The 14766-nt window shown below is 39.6% G+C and overlaps 1 protein-coding gene across 2 annotated transcripts in view; it reads left to right on the top strand.

The window, feature by feature from the left end:
- The window catches only part of macrod2 (mono-ADP ribosylhydrolase 2), a 785092-nt gene that overhangs the window by 729149 nt on the left and 41177 nt on the right, over nucleotides 1-14766 (top strand). For both annotated transcript variants that reach the window (XM_052150997.1, XM_052150996.1), the window contains exon 11: nucleotides 1312-1353. In XM_052150997.1, coding sequence (XP_052006957.1) covers nucleotides 1312-1353 — 42 coding nt within the window. The remainder of the gene's footprint in view (nucleotides 1-1311; nucleotides 1354-14766) is intronic.

Genomic DNA, 14766 nt, shown 5'->3' with positions numbered 1-14766 from the left:
TAAACTATAATAACCCTGTTCTTAATTACACTGTGACAGACACCTGGCATTGACATTTTACGAGCTCGTTATAAAAGGTTTTATTTTAAAACAATCCAAGACATTTCTAATAATCCACTAACCTATCTTAAATCCTCGTGTCTGGGCTTTGTGTGGTTGTGTTCACTTCTGCTCAAAACCAGGGAGACAATTACCTCTTTTGTGGACACTGTAACACCTCATTGTAAACACCGAATCACAATGACCCAGCATGACAACACCTATCAGGATTCTATCTTGTTCACAACACACCAAGCTCCACGTTTGCCCACACACACACACACACACACACACACACACACACACACACACACACATACACACACACTGTCTATTATGCCTGTCTGACTACACCTTGCTTTTCCAGCCCCAGTAGTTTCAGCTAGCTTAGCCTCAGTTTCATTCAGTGAATGTCTGACTGGCAGCCAAGCCCTGGCCTTTAGCAGCATTTACTTAGCCGTTGCGCCAAATCTCGCTTTTTTCTCTAGATGCAATTCAGCAGCTCAAATGGTTGCCATTCTCACATGGAATTGAAATTTTTCCCCCTCCTTTTCCTGTATATCAACACTCACTCTCTTTCCATCTCTCTATCAATCAATCCCTCTCTCTCTCTCTCTCTCTCTCTCTCTCTCTCTCTCTCTCTATACTGTATGTTTCTTCTTTTTCTCACTGTCTTTGACTGAAATCCCTTACACTACACTTTCCCTGTGCCCCTTTTTATCCGCTGGGTTTTGCAGAGGTACACAAAAGCCCCTGTTGATTCAGGATAACTTAGTGCATATATGTGCACACCAGCAGGGTCTACAACACAATACCAGGATATTTCTCAGCTCATTCAACCCTTATCAGAGCAGTTCAGCATGGACAATCTGTGTCTTGTACCTTTAGATGCTTTTTTTATGACTTTATATATTAGTAAGCCTGCTTTGCCCTTTTTCAGATCTGAGATTGGTAGCGGTTTTATTTTAAGAGGTTTTTGATTTCAGCGTATACCCATAACTGTATTTATACAGGTTCTTGCTAAGGCAAGCACATTAGCAGCACCCTAGCAACCACATAGCAGTTCTCTAACAACCACTCAGAACTCATTAGCAACTCCATAGCAACCACCCAGAACATCCTAGCAACTGAATAGCAGCATGCTAACAACCATCCAGAACACAAACAATTGCATGGCAATGCTTTGGCAACCACCCAGAACACCCTTGCATTGTGTTAAAGAGTAAAAATATAGTGTTCTCATCATCTCTGTGGCATGCTTTTGTTTAACAGATAACGCACAGACCGAAGAAGGCGAAGAAGATGCCACTCAAGGTATGTGTGAAAATCTTGATTGTGTTTGTGTGAGTGTGTCTTTCTAAGTCTTTCTCTTCCTACTGTAGTTTGCAAGCTTTCAACTATGTGCATGAAGCTTTCAGTTCAACTGTCAAAGTCGATATCATCCAGCATTCTCTTCCTCCAAGATTGCTGAGGGAAAGTGAGACTATCTCCCCTGGATATTCTCTCAGGGAGTGGAAACCTGTTTAAGGAGCCATTAGCTTACAAATCCTGCCATTTCAGCCTCTTCAGTTGTGTAATACAGAAAATGTTACTCGCTCCTCAATAAGATGGACCAAAGATAATTAGATTCGTACACTGGAGGGCAGTAGCAGACTATTAACACCACAGTTTCTCCATTTGTCTTTCAGGTTTTTCTTTCTATAATATTAAAGAAGACTGTAAAATTTTCAGCAATAAACAAAGTCATATTTTTGGGTTAAGTGATACTTTAGCAACAGCAACACATCAAGGGCATGTTTATTGTCCTTCTGATCAAAATAGACAAACTCCAGTACTACCTTTACAGAAAAGTTCCATAATAAGTGTTTTTTTGCCAAAACATTTCATTGTTACTAAATATTTTGTTACTACTGTAAAAACATAATACATTGATATAGGAAATATTTCATATGTTTGTTTGTTTGTTTGTTTATTTTTCATAAAATGTCATGATTTAGTTTTTTGGTACATATCATGTAAAAGGTAAAGTTCACCCCAAAATGAAAATTCTCTCTTTATTTACTCACTCTCATGCCATCCCTGGTGTTTATGACTTTATTTCTTCTGTGGAACACAATCAAAGATTTTTAGAAGAATATCTAAGTTCTGTTGGCTCCAAGTGAATGGGTACCAAAATGTTGACGCTCCAAAATGCACAAAGGCAGAATAAAAGAAATCCAGAAGACTCCAGTGGTTAAATGTTTTATGATAGGTGTGTGTCAGAAACAGATCAATATTTGTTCTATAAATTCTCCTCCCTGCCCAGTAGGTAGCGATATGCATGAAGTATGCAAATCACCAAATACAAAAGAAGAAGAATGTGAAAGTGAAAGTTTCTGAAGACATGGATTTAATCACTGGAGTCATGTGGATTTCTTTTATGCTGCCTTTATGTCCTTTAGGAGCTTCACATTGTTAGTTCCCAATTCACATGCATTGTGTGGACCTACAGAGCTGAAATATTTTTCTTGTAATATTTGTGCTCAGCTGAAGAAAGAAAGTCATACACATCTGGGATGGCATGAGGGTGAGTAAAGGATGAGAGAATTTTCATTTTTGTGTGGACTATCCCTACAACCATGGTAAATCTTGGGCATATCTAAGATCAAATCAAAATCACATACCTACCACACACACACACACACACACACACACACACACACACACAGACACAAATAATCAAGGGCATTTACATTTCACAAAATTATTTCAGACTGAATTAAGTCAGTATTTTCTGACACTATCTCCATTAGTTTAAAGCCTGTCTGGACTCTGATTCTTATTATTATTATTAACTAATCCAGTTGCAAAAAACGTTGCCTTGTTTAACCTTCATGGGACAGTGTAAACATTAAAGCTATCTCTGCAAAAGTTGAGCTCAAACAACAAACAACAGTGTTTGTTATGACGCCACCTTGACGAAAGTAAAGAACAGAGCAAAGCTTGTTAAACCACCACAGTCTCTGATTTATCCACAGGTGTTAACCACAATATAGTCCTCTCACGCTATCACCAATATCAAATGCTTTAGCTCTAATGTGATGTCACTCAGAGAACAAGATATGGCAACACATTAAATGTTTTTGATATTGTTTCTATTGATTTGCAAAAATTTGCATGCTAATTACTCTACCAACAAAGCTTGCCACAACTTTGTTTTTCATGAAAAGAGGAAGTTGATGTATAGCCATTGTGGGCTATTGCTTTGTATTACACATCCAGTACTCTCCCAGAGGGGATGCTCTCTAACTGAGGTTAGAGCAGGGGGGCTTTTTGCCAGCATGCTAATGACAGAGAAACATTAGTGCTGTTCTCCCTAAAGCAGTACTTCATACATCCACATACTCAGCAGACTATGGCCTTGCAAGCATTGATCTGGAACAATCCTCAATGGTTACCTGTGATAAGTGTAAAGGAAAACAATACCTCATTCCAGATCAACTCCCACTTGCCTTCTTTCAAAAAGTCATACCTAGTGTTTTTCAGAGAACAGAATGTGTGAATCTCAGAGGTTTTTTGTGGGAAAGTTGGTCTTGACAAAATGTTTTGAAGAGCATTAAAGAAACTGTTTGCCCAAAAATTTACATCCTGTCATTGTTTACTCACGCTTATGTGTTTTCAAAACACTGACTTACTTTCTTCTGTGGAAAACAAAAGGAGATTTTTATAGCAGAATGTCCAAGCTGCTCTTTTCCATACAATGAATGTGAATGGTGACCACATATGACTGGCAAGATTTTCAGTGATTTACACCTTATGTTTCAATCTGTTCCTCAAACAAATTCCTAAGGCTTTATAGTGCACAAGTTGAAAGGACTACTTCTACAATGCTTTGATGGTGTTTTTATTTTTATTTTTATGAATTAATGAATACAATAATTTTTTTCCACTTTTCGAACTTGACAGTCCTTAGTCCCCAGTTCATTTTCAACGTATGGAATAGATCAAGTCATACATTCTTCTTAACTTTTCCATTATCCCTATTACACGGTGCGTATCATTTGATACATGATTTTCTAATGCCTGTACATCATCAGCATGGTGAATACTTTGCTGAAAAATCTGTTATATGCAATTTACTAAATGTCTGCTGCTTCCTGGTGAAAGATTCAGTGCTGTTCTGGAAGTAGAAGCCCTTGTTATAGCATTTCCAAAATAGTTGCCTCCGTATTGTGATGCACATGTCTTTTTGATTTTTATAAAAATCAGGCGAATCTCAAGACAGTGCTCCCTAAATTCCATCAGTATGTGGACTTTGCAATGAGAGGGGCGAACATGCTTGATCTTGTTTACACAAACATCCCAGAGCCCTGCCACCACCATGGCTACTCGGACCACATCTCTGTTATGCTTATTCCAGTTACAGACCGCTCGTCAGACGCACAAAACCGCTCTAGAAGCAGGTGAAAACCTGGCCAGCAGGAGCCATGACCATCATAACACGCTCCAACCAGAAGCCGTGGGTGACTGCGGAGGTGCGTGCACTGCTGAGGACCCGAGACTCCGCCTTCAGAGCAAAGCGCGCACACGCTCAGAGAATCCAGTCACTTCCAGGACAGCAGCGACACGCGGCGCATGTGGCAGGGCATCCAGGCCATCACCAACTACAGGACAACATCAGTTGCCTGTGACAAAGATGCCTCCCTTCCAGATGAGCTGAATGACTTCTATGCTAGGTTTGAAGCACAGAACGACGTGGTGGCGAGGAAAACCACCCCTCCTCCCAACGACCAGGTGCTCTGTCTTACCACGGCTGATGTGAGGAAAACTGTATTTAGAGTCAACCCACGGAAGGCTCTCACTAGACCCACTGCAGTTTGCGTATCGTCCAAACCGTTCAACAGATGACACCATCGCCACCACCCTCCATCTGGCCCTCACCCACTGTTTGAATACGTTTGAATGCTGTTCATAGACTTCAGCTTCAGCATTCAACACAATAATTCCTCAGCACCTGATTAGAAAGCTGAACCTGCTGGGCCTGGACACCTCCCTCTGCAACTGGATCCTGGACTTCCTGACTGGGAGACCTCAGTCAGTCCGGATTGGGAACAGCATCTCCACCACCACCACACTGAGCACTGGGGCCCCCCAGGGCTGTGTACTCAGTCCCCTGCTGTTCACTCTGCTGACTCACGACTGTGCAGCAATGCACAGCTCGAACCACATTATCAAGTTCGCCGATGACACGACTGTGGTGGGTCTCATCAGCAAGAACGACGAGTCAGCATACAAAGAGGAGATGCAGCGGCTAACGGACTGGTGTAGAGCCAACAACCTGTCTCTGAATGTGGACAAAACTAAAGAGATGGTTGTTGACTTTAGGAGAGCATAGAGTGACCGCTCTCCGCTTAACATCGACGGCACCACTGTGGAGATCGTCAAGAGCACCAAATTCCTTTGTGTTCATCCATCCATCCATCCATCCATCCATCCATCCATCCATCTTCAACCGCTTATCCGAAGTCGGGTCGCGGGGCAGCTGCTCCAGCAGAGGGCCCCAAACTTCCCTATCCCGAGCCACATTAACCAGCTCTGACTGGGGGACCCCGAGGTGTTCCCAGGCCAGTGTGGAGATGTAATCTCTCCACCTAATCCTGGGTCATCCCCGAGGCCTCCTCCCAGCTGGACGTGCCTGAAACACCTCCCTAGGGAGGCGGCCAGGGGGAATCCTTACCAGATGCCCAAACCACCTCAACTGACTCCTTTCGACGCAAAGGAGCAGCGGCTCTACTCCGAGCTCCTCACGGATGACTGAGCTCCTCACCCTATCTCTAAGGGAGAAGCCCGCCACCCTTCTGAGGAAGCCCATTTCAGCCGCTTGTACTCGTGACCTAGTTCTTTCGGTCATGACCCAGCCTTCATGACCATAGGTGAGGGTAGGAACAAACATTTTTTTTTGTGTTCAATAGCACCAAATTGCTTTGTGTTGTATTCAACACAATACAAAGAGTGTGTGTGTGTGTGTGTGTGTGTGTGTGTGTGTGTTTAGTACGACAGAGAGAGAGTGTGAAAGTGGCGGTGACGATCGTGTGAGAGAAGGCAACGGTTATGGATAAACACAGTGTGCCGGTCTCATCCGCGATGGTGTAAATACACAAAAATCCAACGTGGTTGGATTACAACACAGCAAACTCTCTTTTGTGATAACAGTTTGTTACATCAATAGCTTGAGTATTATTAGTAACAAATGAGCGGACTCCGTGGTCTGTAAACTGTACAAACAATAAACTTGATCCAAAGAATAACACACCTAAATATCCTATCTCTGCCCAGACGTAACCTCTTACTTGTATCGCTTGAGGGCGCATGTAGAACGTGTGTTCATCCGTCGTTTGACTCCGACTTGGTTCCTCGAGGCTTGGGTGATGACAGGAGGGCTGTTTCCACGCTCTGTCGGCGGGCAGTACGGCTACTGATTCTCGGCGGGCTGGAAGCGAAATCAGCGACGTCAACCTGATTGAAGAGGGAAGGGAATTCCTCTTTCATCACTTCTGCAGGCAAACTGATGAAGATGCGGATTGCTCGGCGGTTTCCTTTGGATCCGTTAAAGTGTTCGGTGGAACACAATGTGATCTCAACTCGTCCAGCGAGATGGAGATTTTATGGCCGCAGTTTCAAGTTGCACGTTACTTACTTTTGCAAGAGGCAACACCTGAGAGCAGCGAGGACTGCGTCTACATACAGCACGCAAAGTCACTGGAAGCGAGGTACAGCCGATTTTCTAAGCATTTCTACTCATGATGACATTATAATTGAGGTGCGTTCTGTTGAGTGCCTCATCCAATAGGAGTTGAGAGTTCGACCCTTTGGAATTTCTCACAGTTGTAAAGTGAGCAAGGCTTCTTGGGATTTGTAGTCTGTTTTGTACTCCCTTTGTTTGATTTTGGAACGGCTTTTATCAGTAAGATTTATGACTTTGTTTTTGTGGGCCTCAGTCAGGCTTTACGACTGTGTTAGGCCTGCCTTTGTCTTGTATCTGAATACATGAGGCCCAACAGTGTTCACCTGGCAGATAACCTCACCTGGTCCCTCAACACCAGCTCTATTACCAAGAAAGCCCAGCAGCGTCTCTACTTTCTTCGAAGGCTGAGGAAAGCACATCTCCCACCCCCTATCCTCACTTCATTCTATAGAGGGAATATTGAGAGCATCCTGAGCAGCTGCATCACTGCCTGGTTTGGGACTTGCACCGTTTCGGACCGCAAAGCCCTGCAGAGGATAGTGAGAACAGCTGAGAAGATCATCAGGGTCTCTCTTCCCTCCATCAAAGACATTTACAAAAAACACTGCATCCGCAAAGCAACCAGCATTTTGGATGACCCCACACACCCCTCATACAAACTCTTCACCCTCCTGCCGTCTGGCAAAAGGTACCGAAGCATTCGGGCCCTCACGGCCAGACTGTGTAACAGCTTCTTCCCCCAAGCCATCAGACTCCTCTGACACACACACACACACGTGTCCTGAGTGGCACTTTAATTATTGTCACTTTATACCTGGCTGCTCCTCAGTAACTAATCTCATAGTATTTTAAGTTTACATTTGGCATTTTTAGAAACTCATCTTTTTGCACTACTCTGTACTGGTCGGCGCTGCACTGTCTCTCACTGTGCCCATTGTCCTGTTAATTTTTAGTAATTTATTGTACTGTCCCATACTTTTTGCACACATTTGCACGTGCACTATATATAGGTATGTTATTTAGTCTGTGTAGTCTCATTTGGTTCTGTGTTTGTCCTATGTTGTTTTATGTAGCACCATGGTCCTGGAGGAACGTTGTCTCGTTTCACTGTGTACTGTACTAACTGTATATGGTTGAACGACAATAAAAACCACTTGACTTGACTTGACTAAAAAGTTCTGCAGAGTTCTTGCATCTTTTAAGACCAGACATAGTTGTGCACTCATTCTAATGCATGATGCACAATTTATGTATAAAATGTATTAAGTGTAGATAGTACGTGACTTATGGGACTTATGGTTTTTCTCTACAAATAATGTTTTTCAATCAGGTGTTAGAAAACATGAATAAAGGTGGGGTATAATTAAAAAATATATATTTTACCATCTATAGGCTAAAATTCAATGCATTTGTAATTCATTATTCAATTTTACACTATCTACATCAGGGGTTGGTTTTAATAGTAAAATAAAATATTCTGAAACTAAGCTTCTTTTAGTGTTTGATGCAAAGCCAAACTTGTTTTACTCTCAGAGCATTACCTACCCAGTTATGCGCTCAGTGGTTCATGATGCGGGTCTTGTCAATGCTTTGTCCGCAGATGGTTTGGCATCCAATTCAGCACACAACTGAATAAAACAGGACGCATTACTATGATAAATGATTACTGCCAGAGTAACCTTCACATATAGGTGTAAGTGACTTCAACATTTTACAAATTTTACACATAAAAAACATATTCCTCTCTCGCTTGCTTTTGCTTGCGTGTAAATGATTACCCCTCCACTTACGAATGATGCGAAGATCTATTTGAATTGAATAAAGTTTATCACTGAAAAGGTTTTCTCGCAGACTTAGTAGCACTAAACAGCACAAGGAGCCTCATAATTGGACACGGAATGGCTGTATCACACTATCAATTGTTACCGAATTTTTTTCAAAGAGGAGAGGGGGCGCTTGCATGCATGGTTGCCAGATTGCACAAATGAAGTATAACATTAGGCAGAATATTTCCATTTTGTGCAAGTATAAATCTCTGATTTAGGGGCAGCATCTTTTATCTGGCAACCCTGAGCATATTAAACACATTAGGTCCCAGAGATCTAACAAAAACAAAAAATTTTCCAGACAGGAGACCTGAATAAATCAGGGGGCTTCTCTATCAGTGGCTCGTTATCTCTGCTACACACAACGCTTGCAGAATTGCGATGTCATCAAGTTGACTCATGTGAAACACGGGCGGAGCATATCCAGTTACAGATCTTTTCAGGTGCATTAGTAGAGTTTGTAACTGTGTGTGTCTATTTGATGCTTTATTTTCTTTGCAAAACCCTATGCTCCAAGTGCATCAATAAACTTGACGTGGACTGCGGTGCCAATGTTTACCGAACCATGGGTGGCGAACCATATGTTTTTTTTTTTAATTTTATTTTTTTTTTTCAAGAATAGTTACACCCTATATATATATACATATATATTTATATTTTATTTGAATAGAGGACATTGTCATGTCCAAACTACCAAACATTTGGTGTCTCTGAAAAGCCTTTGTGTCCTCTTAAGATACTCCAAAATGTACTATTGCAGCAAGATTGGACTTCAATGAATTGCTGGATCTCTGGAGGGTAATGGCTTTTAAAGCCTGATGTAAGAAATATGATACAAAATATTTTAATAAAAATCACCTTTTAAGTGAATTATCCAATTAACTATGGCAGACAGGTTTTGTGTCAGTTAGTGAAGACAAACATGCCCTGTGCCCACAGAACCATGGCAATGGCGATTCAATTGGTAAGACCCATTAGCGACGGGTTGTGGCCTTGAAGAGCTGGCTAGCTGCTCGGCTGGAGAGACTGGACTTCTCAACAGAGTTCTGGGGGATAAAGTGATTTGTGATGTAATCCACATGAAATCCATATATGGGGGGATTGGTGTGCTTAGAATCATGTGGGGATCGGTGTGCAGAGAAATGAGAAGGATTGACCACGGATCTGGACTGAGTGTGTTAACAGATGAGAAAAACCACCAGACAGCTTTTCAGATGGCCTTCTGGAGAAGTGTGTGTTTATAGTGTGTGTATCGTGTGGCATTTAAGAGATTATGAGGTGTCAGGTTAGATGGGCGAATCAGGATGCGGAGCCTCAGGTCAAGCTGTTGACTCTGTACTCAGCAGTTGTAGAAGGCAGAGGGGGCATGTTTGGAGAGAGAGAGAGAGAGAGAGTGATATAAAGAGATCAAGTATGTGTGTTGAAGAAAGACTATCATACCTCCATCACTTCACATAACACATTTAGTTTACACACAGAGCAAAATCAGGGTACTTTGCAAAAAGCTATGTGCTGATTGGTTTTTGCTTAAACTGTTTATGACCCTGATAAAAAAAAATAAGCATTTAAGGTGTTTATTTGAACTTGCACGTTAATTGCTTACTAAGCATAATTAGTGTAAGATTGTGCATGTAACACACTGATTGCTACTTTATCAGTGTTTTTGAATGTTATTTCATTTTTCTTTATTTCATTTTATTTTGCAGAATTTGCACTACTGATATTTGTGCATACTTTTGGATCTGTGGACTTTAAAAAAATAATCTCCCTTAAAAGTATTTTCACACTCTTGCTGATTCATTTAATTTGTCCACTAACAATGTCCCAGTGGAAATGCAGTACATGCATCAAAGGGGAATTTTGTAATTTTTATAATTTTGTTTCATTACGGTATGCATTTTGTTTGATAGCTTGTTTTGAATAATTTGACAAAGTTACAGGTTGATTGGAAATGACATACCATAAAAATACTGTGTCCATATTTAGCTTGATTTTCCCTATTTTGCAGGTCTCAATCATTGCATGTCTCAATCAAATACTTTGTATGTGTGTGTGTGTGTATAATATATATATATATATATATATATATATATATATATATACACAGGACTCAAGTTGAGGGGATGCGAGGGGATGGCACCAACTTGTTGCTAGAAATACCCAAAAGCAATATTTAATTTTCTATGTTTGATAAATAACATACTTTAAATATGGCCGAATAGTCAGTCAGAATTAGATTTCGACAAGTGTGTGGTTTCCAGATTTCAATAGGTGAAATTCCCCAGTTAGATATTGACACTTCTACAGTTTGGTAATATTATGCCAGGGTGACACTTTAGTCTACAATCTGGCAACTTGAGCGCACAAGCTCTCTCTCTACAGCAAAAAGATGCCGGTTTTCTGAAAACACTGGCAAACAGGTATGTCAGAGTTTAGCGATGGGTTGATTTCTCCTTCCTAGTGTTTACATGAAACTTATGCCACTGAAGGTAATGCAAGTTTTCAAAAGTTTTGAGCACTTTCAAAAATTGCCAAGAGAACAGTTCAAGAAATATTTGTTCTTTCTATAAAAAGAAGAGAACAGAATGTGAGATATTGTTATGATAAGTATACAGTTACAATGTGTACATGTTTTTAAATGAAAAAATGTGTAAGGTTTTGCCCATAAAAATGTGTAGAACAACTTTCTTACACCACTGTTTAAGCATCCTTCGTCCATTACTAGTTCAGTTTTTGGAGTAGAAACAATGTGTGTATGTGACAGTGGGCAAGCAATCAAGGGAATTTTTGTTTTTCATGATCATAATGTGGATTCTTTTCACACAAATCATCATAAAATACAATAAAAGGGTAACATGTGCATATCATGGTCATGTATTCTAAGGGTCAGTGAAGTGCCGCTTATTTTTTTCCAGATCTATTACAAAAAAACTTCTATGAGGAGCTTATTTTACATTTCTGAGTTAAGTCATACTGATATTTTTTCTTGGGCTTAAATTAAAAAATGTCTTGTGGTGCCCAGAAACAGTAACAAAAAAGTCAGTCTCATTAAAAGCTGAAATTCTTGAAACAAGAAATGTTGGCATGACTAGTGCAGAATAATCTGTTATTGTTATTTAAAAAAAAAACAGTGAAACAATTGTGTTCTAAAATATAATTCATATTTAAAAACACTTTTGTCCACCAAATCAAAGTCATTGGGTGAAATCAGCATGGTAGCCATTTTGTTGTTTATGTTGACCAGAAAAACCATAAAACATAGTGGACCCCTTTAAACCCACAAGACTGAGCTTGAAGTTTAAAAAAAACATCTGATTAATAATAATTAATAATATTTAAATAAAATATATAATTATTTTCTTTACCTTGAAAAACTTTAGGTTGTTTATAATTTTGTGTATTCAAGGTGCAAAGAAAGTATTATAATGCTTTTTACTTGATGGTTACACCACATGACAATTTATTTATTTGTAGAAAATGCTATGAAGTTTATATGATTGGATTTTATTTATTTTAAGATTGAAAGTCTAGGGCTAGAAAAAGGGTTGAAATTCTATACATGAAAGGTTATTCAAAAAGTAGCAAAAATAATAGCATGGTAAAAAAGTTTCCAGGACAGAAAACAAAAAGAAAGAATTCTGTTATTCTGCATTTATGTAAAAAAAACAAAACAACAACAACAAAAAAAAACCTGTTACATAAACATGCCCTTAGTTAGAGATATACTCATTCATTTAAATTCTTAAAATTACTTGTTTATTGTTATTTTATCTTTACTTTGCACGCAGGTAAGTTGCAAATGCTTTTGCAATTATTTTTTCCATAAAAAAACCCAGATATGAACCAAATGTGTGACTGAAACATTTTGTGTGTGTGAGGAAGATATAGAACCAATAAAACAAAAAATAAGAGTAGAGAATGGGAGGGGTAATGCGAGAGGAAGCTTCAGTGATGCATTCATTCAGAGGATGCACGGCTTTACAATTGGATATTGTAGACAGTGACTCGAGTGCCTCCAAGTCTACAGTTTTGCACAGCTGGAAACATGGCAGTTAGGATGCGACCCTGGCAGAGAGAGAGAGAGCGACTGAATCAAAAGCCTCTGCACCACATGAGCTATGTTTAGGTCTTAAAAGTGTTGGCCAACACACACACACACACACACACACACACACACACACACACACACACACACACACACACACACACACACACACACACACAGAGAGAGAGAGAGAGAGAGAGAGAGAGAGAAGATATAGATTCTGGACTGCTGAGGAGCATCTGTTGACCATGACACTCTTACTCACCTTTTTCTCTCATGTCTCATACATTTTCATGGTGCCGGTTTCCCTCACCACTGTGTGAAGGGAGGAAGTGCTCGGAATATTCTGCTATTCCTTTTTGTATGAATATAGATCCATAGTAATATGACTAAATGTATGGCTTTTGAAATGTTTTCTAGATGGCTCACGAAACAGTTCTGCTTGAACAGCTGGAAATATGTATATAAGTGTCCTTATCACTACTTATGCTGAATGTGTGCATTTATGTATGTTTAAGTGTGTGTGTGTGTGTGTGCACGTGCGCGCTTGTGGTTTTCATCTGAACCCTATTACACTACTGCCATCTGCTGTTAGAATGGTAGAAGGGTAGAATTTATGTCACTGCATTGACACTCAGCAAATTGGCTTTAGAAAATGGTCAAATAATGAAAACATGACAACTCATATACTTGTTGTTTTTACTGTCTAAAATAATAGTGTATTTGCTTGCTTTAGTTTTTGTTGACAAGAGGCTTAAAAGACAGGAAATCATTTGTGATGTACATACAGTAATTACTCCATATTGGGTTGTTTCATCTCAATGTCTCCCACGCAGGCGAAGATGATGAAAACCGGCATAATTTCAAAAACAAGAAAAATATCTTGGCCTTGAAACTTTCAATCCTTCCATCTTGAACTACTTTAATGATCAAGTGTATAATTTTTTATAAATTCTGCTTAATATGCAGTGACAATTATAAGATATCCATCTGTAGGTTGTTGTCCCCAAAAGTGTAAACATGTGGCTATGTGGCACTATAAAGTTTGTTTGAGCATCCCGACCATCTCGACACGGCAACATTGGTTTAACCAATGATGTGGGTTTGTTGTTGTACATTTGTTTGATGACCAATGGAAGCTGTTTTTTTATTATTGTGTGTACATCTCTTGCAAAGTTAAGCGTTGTGAATGTAAACATGACTCATGACTCAAATAGTAGGCTGCAGTAAAGCAAATCTTAGCTCTGTTCTCTCGGAATTATTTAGCTTTGTCTCCAGGTTATAAACAACATCCCTCATGTACATGGTGACAATATGACCTCACTTTGCATCTGAGGATGTATCATCTCAGCGTTTTAGAATCCAATTTACCTCAAAGTTCCTCACAAGAATACCATCAAAAACAATTGTAATATAAAGTCAGCCTTTTAGAAGAGGATGGTTTTGTCTGAAACAGAGGGCAGCTACCTTTCATCTCTGTCAGTTATTGCCTTAACAGGCAGCATTTTTGTATAAAGAAAGCTAGTTAAAAGCTAGTTAGAAAATCAAGTATGCTTTAAAAATATCCAAGTGAATATATAATTACTGTGCTTATTTCTCAATTAGTGTCATATGTTTATTAAAATTAAATTAAATCTAATATAAAAAAATGAACTGGCTTTTTTTCAAAAACTCTTTCAGATGCCAGTTTTATTGTTTTGATTAACCGTCCAACAAGATTGTAAGTTATAATTAATTTAGATGTGACTCTATGCCTTACTACCTCTGCATACTGCCTAAGAAGGCAACATTTTTAAGGTTTTGGGCTCAGCTGTGTGTCCACAAAAGTGGTATCATCCCATGGTTCACAAGAAGAACAGATATCTCCCACATTACAATGCATACAAGGGCAAACTATTGAGCTCTAGTAATGGGTGAAATGACCCTTGGCCTCAAAATGATTTAATTCACTATATCTTAATCCAATGTTATTGGTTGATCAATACTGAGGGTTAAGTCGAAAAGGTCCAGTCAGTTGGGTGTGAAGTAGCATTTGATTCTCTCACCTGCTTTTACGTCAGTGGCGCAATAGCCATGGTCAAGTACAGCGGATTATTTTTATCAGGGTCTTCATTTTCCAATTCATCCTAAAT

This window comes from Xyrauchen texanus, chromosome 20 (genome assembly GCF_025860055.1).
Source record: "Xyrauchen texanus isolate HMW12.3.18 chromosome 20, RBS_HiC_50CHRs, whole genome shotgun sequence".
In the NCBI taxonomy this organism is placed as follows: Eukaryota; Metazoa; Chordata; class Actinopteri; order Cypriniformes; family Catostomidae; genus Xyrauchen; species Xyrauchen texanus.
Note: the sequence above shows the minus strand (reverse complement) of the source record. Positions and strands in the feature narration are given on the sequence as shown.